The following is a 16,061-nucleotide window of genomic DNA, read 5'->3' on the forward strand; positions in this document are numbered from 1 at the left end:
GCCCAAATGGAATCTAGAGGTATTTGCCATAGAATGATAATTACCCTCATCTCCACCTCTTCAATCATGATTAAAAACTGTAATGGCTACCTGTTAAAGCAAAGGCCCAAAACCTTAGTTTAAAATTCAGCCATTTCTGTCACTTGTGGTTATTGCAACAATGTGCACTCAACTTGATCAAAATGGTAGCAATGTAATGCCTGTCTGTACAATTGCTTCAATTACATTCAAACAAAAACAAATTGTAAAGATCAGTTATAATAAGTAAATTTGCATTAAAGGCCTAGCTCAACAGAAACTGTAAAACAGTATTTTTTTCTTTTTATCTTCTCCAGTTCTTTTGCACAAAAATAAACACTGTAGAATTTGAACTTTCCCTTTTTAAAAAAAATAGTTTCTAAAAATTGTAAATAATTTTCACTTTTGAAACAGGTTAAGAAAATTAAGGCTTGACAAAGTTGAAGACTAATGCACTTTAAAAAAGCGCAACATTGAATGTAGGATAACAGTCACCAATCTCTTTGCTGCAATATGGAATCAAATACAACTTTTACTTCTCTTGCACCACAAAGACCATTCACACTGCATTGTTCCAGCATACTTCCAGCAGCTAGCTATGGTGTACTGGTGGAAATTCCTGAAACAGATCACCTGCCTGGCCTCTAGCTGAGTAAACATATGCGACAGCTTGTGGTGCAGAAAGAGCTAAACGATAAAAGAAAATACTACAACTTGTGTTTGGTCAATATATTTCCACAAAGAAAAAATGAACAAAGTTACACTGCTCTGCTGCCTCAGGTGAACACAGGAGGCCTAAAATTGCACTTATAAACTCATTTATATAGCCTTTAATCCAATAAAATAAAAGCTGCATATTTTTCTCAGGAGTGATGATGTGAAAACATGCAGTGCATTTGGTAAAAACAACTGACCATACTCATACTGCCAAAATTGCATATGGATTTTTCAGCATGCGCAGGTGGTGTACTGTTGCTGCTAGGTTCCTTTATTGGTCAGGACTGTTTCAAAGAAGGGTAACTTCCATTCTATAAACTTAAGAGGTAGGTGAGTCCATTTCAAAGGCACATGGAAGATGTGCTGTACACTTCTTTTTGGTCCCAAGATATGGTTTTCCAGAGCAAAATCAATCAAACTGGCTTCAACCCCTTTGCATATGTGAATAAGAGATCCAATGCAGACTATATGCATGAACAATAAATGCTTAATTGTTTTTCCTTTCCCAGTATATCATGCAGCACACTACAGGACTGCCATACTGGGGGCTGCTTTGGCTTGCTAGTGCCCGGGCACAAAACAGGCAGTTCACAGCCAAATTTATAGGCCACTGATTGCTTCATCACATCTTGAAAACAGCTTTCCTTCCTATATAAAATCTTGTTTGTGACTCAATCTCACACTACCCTTCTCAACCTATGAAAATAAGAAAGCACCAAGGTTGGATGAAAAATGAAAATATTTCAGATCCAACCTATTGTAACTAACTTTAAAAAGCCACATATAACATTCCCAATCTAGGTAAGGTAAGCGCTGTGGAGATGTTTCTCCTCTTATTGGAAGAAGAAAAATAAATTAGCACTCCCTCTGCAGACCTTGCACATCTCCAACAGTAAGCATAAAATATCTCTTGTGAAAGCATGCAATAAAGATTAAGAAAGAAAAGAAAAACCCCAATTTCACTTGACAAGAGCCGAGCAGCTAGACACTGCAGTATTGCTTCAACGCAAACACTACTATAGTCCTGAAGCATTTCAAATACTGAACTGCTTCAAATAGTACAGTACAAATTAGAAGTCATAATAACTACAACGCTCAAATTTGATGAGATTTTAAGCACTTATCTACAATTCTAAATATAAATCATGAGTAAAAAACCCTGTCAGTAAAATCCCTATGGTACACGAGAAAAATGGGATGGAGTGAAGCTCAGCTCACATCTATCATTTTTCATAAGCTGAATACAAGAACTTGAGTATTGCTGAAAAAAGAGACATGTTGTCAAAACGTTTCGTCTTGCACTCATCAGAACAGATTTGCGAGAATACCAATTGTAAAGGGAACAACAATTTATACTCTGAGAAGAAAGTGTGGATTGGTTGGCAAGTGGACTCTGATTGATAGAGGCGTTGCCTTGGAGAATGCACCAGGGAACAGTTAACTGACAAGCTTTCGTCCGAATTCAAAACAGGCAGGTTGACCCTGAATAGTCAAGGCATTGCCCTGGGGAATGCACCAGGGAATGACTATCCCCCAAGCTCTTGTTTAGTTGAAAAAGCTGCAAAGCGTGGAAATGCTCCTTTTGTCTGTAAAGGATCGGACCCTGTGCGTGAATGTGTGTAGCTTCTGGCACGTGCATGTGAGCCCAACTGATAATTTTTAATTGGTTGTCAGTGTAATTCTTGGCACAATCAAGATTGTTTAGCAAGTGCTGTCCAACTGCAGAATCATATCTAATGTTGGACACTATGGCCAGGACTTTTCAGTCGGCATGCGGGGCAGGCCCGACAAGCCAGCGCATAACACGACGCGTGATGATGTTGGGCCTGCGTCCCGACGTCATCGCGATGTTTCGTTTGGCAGCTGCACACCTGGCGATAATTGAAAGGCCTACTAAGGCCATTAACGAATTAATTGTCAAGTTAACGCTGCCCATCCAAGCCGTCTTCACGTTTTTTTTTAGGAAACCTCATCCACAAGCAGGGTGAGGTCTCCTAAAGCTTTTATAAATTAAAAAGTTTTCCTGAAAAATAAAAACATGTCCCATTTGAGGGGGCATGTTTCATTAAATTTTTATTGATTTTGCTTTCAACAGCGCTTCAATCTCTGAGGCTGATTACGCTGGGCAGGCCTTAATTGGCCCGCCTGCATAAAATGGTGGTGCGGAGCCAACTGCCCCTGCCTGCTCCTATCAAGCCTGCCTGACGCAGGAAAAATTCAGGCCTCTGTTTCGAGTTTTGCAAGCACAGGCTGGTCGGATACAGTCTGCACTCTGCCTGTTGCAAACAACCAAAGGGACATGCTGTTTGATATGATCCGCCAGTCTTTGAGACAGTGGGGGTCCCTCCTTATTGCATCTAGATCCCTGTATTCAATCCATCTGCCATATGGAGTGGCATGAGAATGTTGAAGGTGCTGGTGTTGCTCCCACTGGCATTGCTGCTCCTTTTGCTCTTTGTCAGAGATGCAAGATCTACTCCCATGCCCCAGTGAAGGGTGGCAGCAGGGAAATGCAGCTGAAGGGAAGTGAAGGACAAGACAGGTGAAGTGAGTTCCAAGAGGTTAGCAACCTGTCAAGGACTGAAAGCACCATCTATGAAAGAGTATCGTGAGCAGCAACCTCTCACTTGGCCACAGCTGCAGCTCTTCAATTTCACTGAGCAAAGGCATCCTAGCCTACCAGTTACACAGAAGTAACACCTCCTGCTGTGTGCTCATCTCAGTGACCTTGATGCTGATGCTGCCAGACCTGCTGAGTTTTTCCAGGTAATTCTGTTTTTGTTTTGGATTTCCAGCATCCGCAGTTTCTTGTTTTTATCTTGATGAGTTCCACACAGTTCAAGAAACAGGCCTATTGCTTGTTAAATGCAGAATCCTTTGCTAAACAGAAGTGCTTTGCCTGACAACTACATGGGGATCCCCTGCATGCCTACAAATACACTCAGGAGAAAGCCGGAAGAGGAGAAGATGACATCAGGCTCCTGACCCGATGTCACTTTTAGGGGATTTAACTCCCCATACACACCCAATCCACCTCCCCTTGCCTGGGAAAACTGATCACACTTGATCACTGTTTACACAGCTACTGAAGCTCTTCTAGCACTTGTTTCACACTTATGGGTAGTTGCAAATAATTTCATGGATTCAATCCTCAATAATTCTCTCAGGACCTCGAAGTTCTGAACTCTTCCACTCACTTAGTTTTCCACACCACTTATAATCCATAATCGTGCTGTCACAAGGATTAATTAACATATTCACTTGAGGGAGAAAATAAAATCAAACTAAGCCAATAGGCTTCAGCGCTGCATCTTCTGTGATTACATTAATTTAACCCTCAATTTGGCATCCACCAGTGACAGACTTGTAATCACCACAACATCACCCTAAAATTATCCTTCATTAGTGTGAAGCACTTTGAAATACCTAGAGATCATAAAAGGCATTAAATGAATGCAATTTATTTCTTTATATCAATCAAATTGTCTCTCTGGACAACACAAACATGGAATAGCAAAATCTTCAATTGTTTTTCCACAGTTCAAAAATATAAAACTTTCATATTCACACCATTATAACTTACTGAAAAATTGCCACAAGCTGTCTTTTTATTACCCATTTATAATACTGTTCGTATCCTACTTCTTGATTTATCACAGCTTCTCTCCTACTCTTTTCAACTTTGATCTCTTATATGCCATATGGCTAAGGCATATAATAGAGGACATGATCAAAATGGAAATATAACTCATCTCTGAAAACCACACCCAACACTCCAATGCTGTAAAGTACAATAAACACAAATGCCTTAATGTATACAGAAGTCTTTTCATTTCTACAATAAATGTAATTTCCATGGTTAGACATGTGCACTACATAACTAAAAACTATTCTTGGCAAATTAATTCTAAGACATTTTATTATATTCTGTCCCCACAGAATAGATCTAATACTTTTTGCAAAAATTACATAAATTCCCTTTAACATTAAATAAAATTGGGTTTCTTCTGAGACTTCCTTTTTAGCATATTTGTAATATTTCAATCGACGCTGAATATTTTGGTTTGTTACAATTGGTGGTTGAAATCCATTATTCTGCAGGTTCACATGCTGATCCAGTGCAATTTCATTCTGGAAATCACAACTACATGATCTTCACCTGACCCTAGCTGGTGACTGGAATCTTAGTGTGGTGTCTGACTACAAACTCTAACATTTAGAGCAACAGTAATTAACTTTTAAAAGCAGTGCTGTCTGTTTGTTATGGTAAAAAGTACCCTTTAACTCATTGACATGGTATTTTGTCTTGCTGAATAGTTTGTACTTCTTCTATATTGTGGTCACCTACCTACATTTACAGAACCTCCTGGCTACAAACAGAACCTCTACAATCCAGAAGTCATGCATATAGCACTTAAGAGTCTTGAATCAATCTATCGCATATTCTAATTTCAATTAAGCAACCAATTGCACAAAAATAATAAAACCAGCTTGAGCTAACTAAAATCATTTAACATTTTTTGGTATATTATTAAAGAATAAATAAATTGATCCTGGAACAAGTGGATATTGTGAATGAAGGAATTCCATGAAAAGCTTCCATTGCAAAGGTGTCAATGTTTACCATCAATGCTTAGTTGCTGAAATACTGGAAACAGTCAAATGGAGGGTAAAAGAGACTGCAAGACTCAACGTTACCAACTGGTAACACCCATGCATAGTTTTGAAAATGGCAGAATGTGCATGGATCTACACTGAAAAAAAACGTAAGTAGTTTTGCAATAAAGCAAAATAAAGGAATATGTTGGAATTATCCGAATTAATTCTAACTGCTTAAAAATACTAAAGCACACAGCTCTATGAACAACTTCACAGTAATCCTTTGTAAACCTACAGATCCAAACTTCATTTTAAATTCATTGTTCAATAAGATATGGAGGCATCTTAAATTTCAATGTGGTCCTGAATAGCAGCACATTTTTACAGGTTGTCACTTCAAAATTGGGATATACAAAACATGTGCAAATTAATTTCCCACAACAAAACAATGAAACAAACTACTTTACATGCAAAAAACTAGCTTCATGAGTCATCTAGGGACTTTGAAATGTTGACATAGCAATTTCTAACAGTAAATTTTGACAAACAAGTGCAACCACAAATCATGACAACAGGGTGATATACATACTCTGATAGAAATTAACTGAATGATCAAAAATTTAAGATTCTATTTCCCTTATGGCTTGAGACAACTGGTGAAATGTGTCACCAGAATGCATCTTTCTGAAACCTGCACTAAGCTCTGAAAGTGTCAGCACTTTGCCAGATTTTTGCTCAATACATATGATGGGCCAGATTTTACTGTCAAAATAACGGTGAGGCCAATGTCACTTGCTGTTGTTTATGCACAAATGGCACAGTAACTTCAGGCAAACAGCAAGTGCGTGGTTAGATGCCATGCTACAGCAAAATGTGGTCCAGTGTACTCTTTATAAATCATTGCAACCCATTCATTTATCTAAAGCTATAAATGTCTTTGAAGCTGCTATTATTCATTTGTAAGAAAAGTCTGCATCATCACAAAAACAGCTGTTCTGTGTTTTTCTCTCTTTCTCTGCTCCCACTCTTACAGGTGGCCATTGCTGGCCCCCTTCAGTCAGGCAGTGAAACCAACAGGAAATCAAGGACCTAACCACAAGTGCCACCAATACCACTTCAAGAAACCTGCTGACAGGAAGGCAGTTATGTCATTCTGGAACTAGAATTCAAACCCAGACTCTCTTGGGACACAAGCCCAGGCCTCAACTTTACCAACTTCCTCTGTTGTCATGTGACATGAATTATTTTCAGGCAATTGCCTTTCTGTATTTGATCTTAAAACTGCAGAAGTAGGCAACAATAGCTGCACTTGTTTTCAACATGGTTATGTGTGCCATGTAAAAAGTCTTATTCAAATTAGCTAATTTTTCTTCAGAAGATGATACTTACAAATAATGCAATATGATCAAGTTAGAGAATGCAACATAGACATAGGCCACCAAAGCATTTAAGTTCTAAAAGTGGTGACAACTAATTCAATAGTCAAAGATAACAGGACAATCCACTCTGCAGCTCTGGAATTCCTTTAACAAATGACAAATCATGACACCTGTATAACCTTCAAAATTTCTGTCAAACTACTGGAACCAGCCACAAATAACCAGCAGAATGGTTCACGACTGAAAGGTTTATTACAACTTAAGGGGAAATTTATGCTTTCCAACCCACCTTTCTATTATTTCTTCCCTTCTCCTGAAAGCATTAGTGAGCACTTGGTTGCACTGAAGTGTCTATTATTTGCCCACATTTATTTACTTTCAATGTTGAATAAGTGATTATAACGCCAAGAAAAAAGTCAGAATATACACACAAGCACGACTGTTTTAAATGTATCAGCTAGATTTCTTAAAAAAAGATTTTTGAAGCAAATCAGCTTTTCATCTCAAGAGCCACTAGCTTAGTACAAATTTTCACCAACTCATTCAAATATAATGGCCAATCATATTTATTTGTGATTTTTTCTTTATGAGTCTTATGTTGTAACTTCTCTGCTGTTGCCAGTCACCTGCTTTTAACTACTCCTGGCATAAAGGGGGGAGACTGTGGCGTAGTGGCGATGTCACAGGACTTGTAATCCAGAGGCCCAGGCTAATCCTGCAGGAACATGGGTTCAAATCAACTGAAAGCTAGTCTCAGTAATAGTAACCATGAAACTATCAATTGCTGTAAAACCCATCTGGTTCACTAAGATGGCGGCAGGGATGAAGCTGCTGTTCCGTGCTGCTCCTCCTGCTCTAGGCCGGAGATAGCACCATGCCCAGCAGCATCTCACCAGCTGATGTGAATGGGGAGGAGGGGGGGTGGCCCGGATTGCGGTCAATAATTTCAACCGATGGTCCAACAACCTCCATTTGAGCAAAATGAGGAGATTGATTAATGCCAAGGAGCAGGTGGTGGCAGGGATGATGTACTATCTGACAATGGAGCAGGGAACAACTACCTGCAGGAGGTCGACAGCCAGCACTGAATGTCAGCCTCGAGATGTGTGACTTCCAGCGGGACCCACGGTATGCCAAGGGGATAATATATATATTCAAAGTCTGGATCTGCCTGTGGTTGGGCCCGGTGCAAGTGCAAAAGCGGAGCTACTGACTCTAGTACCTCTATCGCACTGGTGCCCAGGACAGTGCCAGCGCTTCTCTATATGGTTAATAATCACCGTCTCACATCCACAGGAATTGAGGGATCACCAGGCCTGGAGTGGCCAGCTTGTCCCACTCCACCTCCAGCTGTGTGCCTGGGGACAATCCAACCCAAAGCGGACCAACACCTTGTGAAAATGGGCAGCTCTCAGCCCCCTTCAGCACACCGCTTGCTGCACATATATACACCAGGGATTTTCAACCACTTCCAGCTTCGTTCAGAGCTCCCTGTCTGTGATCAGTCATATTTAGGATAACAAAAGATGGAGCATTTAACTCCTCCTCTCTCTGCTGCAGGGTGTATTCTCCTCTGAACTCAGCACTGTCTTCACTGATGCCTCTTCAGCAGCTACCAGAAACTAAACACACGATTGTTGTATCCTTGTATTCATTTACCAAATAAATTTACTTACAGTATTATGAACTAAAAAAAAAAGGCAATGTCCTTGAGGGAAGGAAATTTGCCGTCCTTACCTGGCCTGGCCTACATGTGACTCCAGACCCACAGCAATGTGGTTGACTCTTAACTGCCCTCTTGAAATGGCCAAGCAAGTCACTCAGTTCAATTAGGGATGGGCAACAAACACTGGCCCCATCAGCAGCACCCACATCTCATAAAAAAATAAAATAAATACTCAAAAAGAATTGGACCACCGCAACTGGAGGAGTAGGTCATTCAGCACCTGAGCCTGTCCACCATTCACCAACAACTGGTATTTATTTAGTGCCTTTAATGTAATGAAACAGCCCAAGGCATTTCACAGGATTACAAAACAAATATGACACAGAGTCATATGGAGATATTAAGTCAGATGACCAAAAACTTGGTCAGAGATGTAGGTTTTAAGGAGTGTCCTGAAAGAGAAAAGTGAGGTAGAGAGGCGGAAATAAGTAGGGAGAGAATCCCAGAATTTGGGACCTTGACCCCCGAAGATAAGGCCACTAATGTTGGAGCAACTAAGATTGGGAATGCACAAGAGGCCAGAATTAGAGGAACGCAGATATCTTGGATGGAGATTACAGAGATAGGGAGGGGCGAGATCATGGAGGGATTTCAAATTAAGGACGAGAATTTTAACTTCAAGACGTTGCTTGACCAAGAGCCAATTTAGGTCAGTGAGCACAGGGGTGATAGAGAAACAAGACCTGGTGCAAGTTAATACACAGAAAGCAGCGTTTTTGATGACGCCAAGTTTACAGAGGGTAGATTTTAGGAAGGATTGCATTGGAATAGTCAAGTCTAGAGGCAACGAAAGCATAGAAGAGGATTTCACAGTAAATGAGCTGAGACTGGGCAAAGTCAGGCGATGATACAGGAGTTCAAATCGGTTGTCAGAAGCTCACTTTGGGATCAAACATGACACCAAGGTTGTGAACAGTCTGGACAATTGTCAAGGAGGGGGATGGAGTCAGTATCTAAGGAACGAAGTTTGGAGCGGGGACAAAAACAATGGCTTCAGTCTTTCCAGTATTTAACTGGAAGAAATGGATTTAACTGGATGTCGGATAAGCAGTTTGAGAAGTTCGCAACATTGGAGGAGTCAGGAGAGTGGTGGTGAGGTAGAGCTGGGTGTCTGTCGTCAGTGTACATGTGAAAACTAACGCTGTATCTTGGGATTATGCCGCTGTGCGCAACATCTAGATGAAAAATAGGAGGGGGCCAAAGACAGATCCTTAAAGAACACCAGAGGTAACAGTACAGGAGCAGGAAGGTAAGCCATTGCAAGGGATTAGGTAAAATTGGGCTCCAATTAGGTAATCAGAACCAGGTTTTTTTTTCATTCTTTGATTGGATCTGGGCATTTCTGATAAGGTCAGCATTTGTTGCCCATCCCAAATTGCCCTTGAACTGAGTGGCTTGCTAGGCCATTTCAGGGGGCAGTTAAGAATCAACCACATTGCAGTGGGTCTGAACTCACATATAGGCCAAACCAGGTAACGATGGCAGATTTCCTTCCCTAAAGGGCACTAGTGAACCAGATAGGTTTTTATGGCAATTGATGATAGTTTCATGGTCACCATTACTGAAACTAGCTTTCAATTCTAGATTTTATTAGTTGAATTTAGATTCCACCAGTTGCCATGAAGGGATTTGAACCTGTGTCCCCAAAGCATTAACCAGGGTCTCTGGATTACTAGTCCAGTGACATTACCACTATGCCATCATCTCCCCAAAAGGAGGGGAGGGCAGTCCGACCCAGCTGGTCAGCTATGTCAAAGGCTGCTGACAGGCCAAGAAGGATGAGGAGGGATAGTTTATTTCTGTCGCAGTCACGTAGGCTATCATTTGTGACTTTGATAAGAGGCATTTTGGTACCATGGCAGGGTTGGAAACCTGATTGGCGGAATTCAAACATGGAGTTCCTGAAAAGACAGGAAAAGATTTGATAAGCGACGACACGTTCAAAGACTTTAGGAGGGGAAAAGGAGGTTAGAGATGGGATGGTGGTTTGCAAGGGGGCAGGTTGGTTTTGAGACGAGGGATTGGCAGGTTTGAACGAGAGGGGGACAACATCTGAAAAGACAGTTTAGTTTGAATAGGATCAAAGAAACAGGAGATGGATCTCACGGACAAGTTGAGCTTAGAGAAGTATGAGGAGAGATGGGTGACAAACTAGAGAAAGATGTTAGTTCAGGGCTAGGGCAAAAGGATGTATGGCCAGGTGGGAAAGTGGAAGGGGGACATGGCGAGGCAGCTGATCGGATTGTCGCCATCTTAATGCCAAAGTCCATGAGACCCTCATACTTATAGTTAGAGATGAAGGTGGAGGGGAGAGGAGTTTAAGATTTTCCTCAGTAGAAAAAAAAGAGATGAGATCATGGATGATCTGCGACCTAACTCCATACACCTGTCTTTGCCCACCTTTCATTAACAAAAATCTATCAGTCTCAGATTTAAAATTAATAATCTAGCCTCAGTTGCCATTTGCAGAAGAGAGTTCCAATCCTCTACCATCTTTGTATAAAAAAGCGTTTCCTAATTTCATTCCTGAAAGATCCGACTCTAATTTTTAGACTATGTCCCCTAGTCCTAGACTTCCCAACTAGCAAAACAGTTTCTCTCTATCTAGCCTGTTCCCCTAATATCTTGAAAACTTTGATCAAATCATTCCTTAACCTTCTAAATTCCAAGGAATACAACCATGGTTTGTGTAATCTCTCATTATAATTTAACCTTTGGACCCTCAAAATCTTCCGACCTCCAAAGTTTCTAGCTTCCACCATTTAGAAAATACTCTATCTTTTTAAGGCTCAAAGTGGACGGTCTCACATTTGCCTGGATTGAAATCCATTTGCCACAGCTTAGTCCATATTTTTATTCTTGTCTAAGTTTCCATGACTCCCTACAGAAGGCAATGTGCCAAACCTTGCTAAAGTGGCACATCTCTCCACGTGAGTCATTTGTTAAGACTTTTTTCTGCACCTTTCACTCAAAATATTTTTGTACTGTAACTAGCTGGAAGTTTGAACTTGTAATTGCATAGAGGGGGTAATGGGACATGTGGGACCTTAGTGAATGGCAGGACCAAATAGATCTCCTTAACCAGAGAGATTTTAGAATTGAGAAAGAAACAGGAATGATGGAGAAGGAAATAAAGTAAAATAGAGCCAAACCAGATCAAGAAAGGGATTTAGAGAAAAATACTGTGTTGAGAGAAGAGACACAGAAGGGAAACAAGAACAAAATTAAAATTTTACATTTTTTAAATCTCCAAATTGATTACATGCAGGAATGGGATTGCACAATTTAAATTGATCCTTTTCTGAAACAGAGGCTAATTGGCATTATATGAACAATTATCAATTTGTTAAAAAATAAAGTACTAAATTCCAGCCTTAACATTCTGCAGAGAATTTAATGGGCAATTGATGCGCAAGCCCAGCAAGTCATTAAAAATAACACAAGTTAAAAGTGGGATACAGTTTCTATCTCAACCAGCAAGTTCAGGAGATGTGTATCTCTTAATCCCCTCAACTTGCTGGCCTTTTTGCATGTTAATAAAGTGCTCACTAACACACCATTGTTTTTCCAGCAATATACAGCCAAACTGACCTGAATACTATATTTTCAATGTAATAAAAAAGCAAATGGAATGGGGGTTTTTTAACGGTAATGGATAGCAAAAGTAAAGACAAGGTATGCTGCAAGCATTCCAGCTTTCACAGGAGCATTCGCTACATAAACCATAAGGTCAATCAAAGATAACCCTAGATCCAATGCACACCTCATGCCTGATTATGTAGATTGTCAGCCAAAAGATTAGAATCACGATATAAGTTTCCTCTACTGCCTTTCCTCAAAACTATCTATTTTAGCTCTATACCATTTGCTGAATCACATACAGTATTCCAGTCAACAGAAAAGAAAGGTTAGAACTTACTGAAAACCAATCAAGCTAGAGCATACAGTCAGTGTGAAAGCAGGCAGTGGAAGCATTGCTATCCAAGTACTCAAATAAAAGCAAGTTATTTCATTTCTTTCTTCAACATGGTTAAGATCTTTTAACTAGTTTTGAGACCACATGGTAATCCTCTATGAAGTGCACATCCAGCAGTCAGAGGTCTTGGGAGGTCAGAAACCTCAGCATCTGCTGCAAGGACAATTAAGACACTAATGGTCATAGCAAATTTACTGAGCAGCATTTGGCACGAGTCTAATTGCAGGGCATACTCCAAGAAACCACAACTTCTTCATAATATGTATTATGAATTGTTTGTAACAGTAATGAATACCTTTTTGTTTCAGAAACAGGCACAATATTATGGAGATAGATCTGATGTAGCAGTTTCCCACTCAAATGACATTATTTAAAAAGCATCGTACCATACAGAATTTGACAATTTCCTCCTCTGCTCCCTGACGGCAATGGCCTCAGGTTGGGTTAAGCCTCCACAATTGCCAACAACCCTATAAGCACATGTTTAAGCCCAGTAAACAGGCATCACAACCAAGCACAAATCTGTTATCACAGAAGATCCACACACTTCCAACAGGAATCACTAGATATTAATCATAAGCAGAAAACCTGCACTAGGTGTGACTGGGTAGGTGGATAGTGCAGGAGGGAACTTTGTATAGCTTCATCACTATATCAAATTGCATCATCTCCGAGGAACTATTATATTACTATTTTAATTTTACCATACATTACACACAGCACAAGATAAATTTTTCTTCTCCGCCGATGCTGCCAGACCTGCTGAGTTTTTCCAGGTAATTCTGTTTTTGTATTAAAAATGGCTTACCTGAATGGCTTTGTGAGGTCATCATTTGACAGTCCACTGCTGCAGCAAATGGTAATGGGTCAAATTTTCCAAACAATTAAAAGGACAGCCCCCAGGAACTCCAACACTCCAGGAATACATACAAACTTAGTAGATTAATAAAGTCTTGGTCAGTAAAGCATCCTCTTCTGCAGCCAAGGTAATATTTTCCAAACTAAGTGTTTTGTTCAGTGCACTTCCAACTGTGAACCTGTTGGGAGAGACATTCTGCTTAATTATGATCAGAAAAGGACTTTTTAAATTGCAAAAAAGGTCTAATGAATTTTGGCTATTTCAGGCTGATCAATATATTTAAAAAATCAGTAAGCACAAGAACCAAAAACAAACTGATGCTTTATTATTGGAAGACAAGAGATTTCAGCCTTCCTGGAAGATTTCCACCTTCCCTGATGATTTCCTTGCTTTCAAAACTTTTCTCATAATCTCAATGCAAGAAATAAAATTATTGCTGAAATAAATATGTAATGTAATGATACGTGCAAGCAAAAGTGTAGACCAAAGAACTCAATTATGAAAATCAATAACTGGTTTCACTGTTATCTCCTCTGGCCCTACAACCCTTAGAGATCTCTGTACTCTTCTACCTTGTGATTTTCATCGCTCCATCACTGGTGATTCACAAGCTCTGGAATTTCCTCCCTAAGTCTCTGCAGTTCCCTACTCTCTGTAACATGCTTCTTAAAACCTACTCCTTTGACCAAGTTTCGGTCACCTTTCCTAATGTCTCCTTATACTAGCCATGGTTCAATTGACAGCACTCTTGACTTTGAGTCAGAAGATTGTGTACACAAGTCCCACACCAGAGACTTGAGCATAAAAGTATAGGCTGACACTCCTGTGCAGCACTAAGGGTACTCTTGAAAGTACTATTGTTCAGGCAAGACATTAAACCAAGGCTCCTTCTGCTCATTCAAGTAAACGTAAAAGATTGCATTTATTCTGAAAAAGGACAGTGATGTTATTCCTAATGTCCCTGAATCAACATGCCAAAAACAAAAAAATCTGGTCTCTACCATATAGCTGTTCGTGGAACTGGCAGTGGAAAAATTAGGCCGTTGTGTTTCCTACAATATGACAGTAACCACATTTCAAAAGTACTTAATTGGCAGTAAAGGGCTTTGAAGGGCAGATGTGCTACAGAATTACAAATCTTATGTGGCTCAGTGTCAATTTTTTTCTAATAACACCGCTGTGAAGCACTTTGAGACAGTTTACTACATTAAAGAGGCTATATAAATGCAAGTCGTTGTTACTGAAAGAATACTTCAAGTGCCTGAATAAAACCACTCCCACTGAATTTCATCATGAGCAAAATGCAAAAGGTCCCACGTTGGCCTGGCACAAAATCTGTTAAAAAGTAAAATACCATGCTATGTAACTTTGCAACACAATGAATGACAACAGTTTAAAAAAATGTTTTCTTCTGCTTTCTGTTTTCTAACAATAAATTAATGAAACCAAAAGGAGATTTAAATGTAACATTTATAATTATAACTCATTTACAAAAGCAAATTTGCACATTTTAAACTGTTGTACTAGGGTAAATTAAAACAAGCAGTGAAGAATCTGAAACAATTATGTAATAGTACAACCAGGCAACAAAAGCACTGGGCTACACCCTGTAGCAATGTTCACATGACAATGCAAAAGAGCTGCCCAAAGAAATACAAAGGATAAACAATTCAGTCATATGACTTGCAGATTTAACATGTCCCTTTGTTTTGCACACCAGCTGGTTATCATGTTATGATGAAATCATCCTATCATCTCTAAGTGAAATATGAAAAAGTACACAATTAATGATGTTATTAAAAGGTTAGTTCTTTTCTCCAGCTGCAAATAGTGCAAAGCAGATCTTAAAATGGTGCATCACTCAACAGCAATTTAAAATTATTTTCTAAATGTTGGAGAAGAAATACATCTAACGATTTTATCATTTCTTTTTGATGCAAAAAAAATTAGCATTTGGACAACATTTGCTGACTGAAGAAAATGTGCAGAGGCAGCTGTATAACTTGTTGGTTGTTAATCACTATAAGCAAATTGATACTGATAGCATTACAACCCAAAGTCTGGAGTACTCACTATTTACATAATCATCCCATATAAGCAAACAGAAACAAGAAAAGTTCTTTAAATCTTTGTTATTTATTAGATGGTACTGGGAGGTGGCTCCTGAAATTAACTCCTTGTTTTAAGGGATAAAAGAGAAAAGACATCCTGAAAAAATAGAATTCCCAATGCCTAACATGAGCTCCAAAACTCCTGGTTCAGCAATGATTGTCCTTTCATGGGTAAACATCTGAATTGAGTTCAGGTCAAATGACAATGCCTAACTGACTGACTGATCCAATTTCTAAAGTTTCACTGCAGAATCGAGAACCTTTTTGAACCATTGCAGAATGTTAAAAGGGTAGCAACTGCAGTTCTTTTCCACATATAAATCTGCACATTTAGCTTAAGCACCAACTAGATCTACATTAAGTCATTTTATTACACAGGACAGAAAGAGCCATTTGGTCCAACTGGTCCATGTTGCCAGAATTAATGCTCCATGTGAGCCTCCTTCAACCAACACCTAAAAAGGTGAAATAAAAATAGAAAATGCTGGAAAAACTCAGCAGGTCTGACAGTATCTGTGGAGAGAGAAACAGAGTTAACGTTTCAAGTCCGTATGACTCTTCGTCAGAGGGATAGTTACAATATTTAGCCTTGGACTTTCCCACAATGGAAACATTCTCTCTCCATTTACCTGATTAAATCTATTCTAAATTTTAAAGATTGTCAGCTGCCACACTC

At 39.5% G+C, this 16,061-nt stretch overlaps 1 protein-coding gene across 11 annotated transcripts in view; it reads right to left on the reverse strand.

Moving 5' to 3' along the window:
* Positions 1-16,061, reverse strand: part of hdac4 (histone deacetylase 4) — a 454,869-nt gene that overhangs the window by 414,364 nt on the left and 24,444 nt on the right. For 10 of the 11 annotated variants that reach the window (XM_041201590.1, XM_041201589.1, XM_041201588.1 and 7 more), the window contains exon 2: positions 13,224-13,452. The exons of the other annotated variant lie outside the window; for it this stretch is intronic. In XM_041201590.1, the coding sequence (XP_041057524.1) occupies positions 13,224-13,248 (25 nt within the window). In that variant the 5' untranslated portion in view covers positions 13,249-13,452. The remainder of the gene's footprint in view (positions 1-13,223; positions 13,453-16,061) is intronic. 11 annotated transcript variants of the gene reach the window in all.

This window comes from Carcharodon carcharias, chromosome 12 (genome assembly GCF_017639515.1).
Source record: "Carcharodon carcharias isolate sCarCar2 chromosome 12, sCarCar2.pri, whole genome shotgun sequence".
Lineage (NCBI taxonomy): Eukaryota > Metazoa > Chordata > Chondrichthyes > Lamniformes > Lamnidae > Carcharodon > Carcharodon carcharias.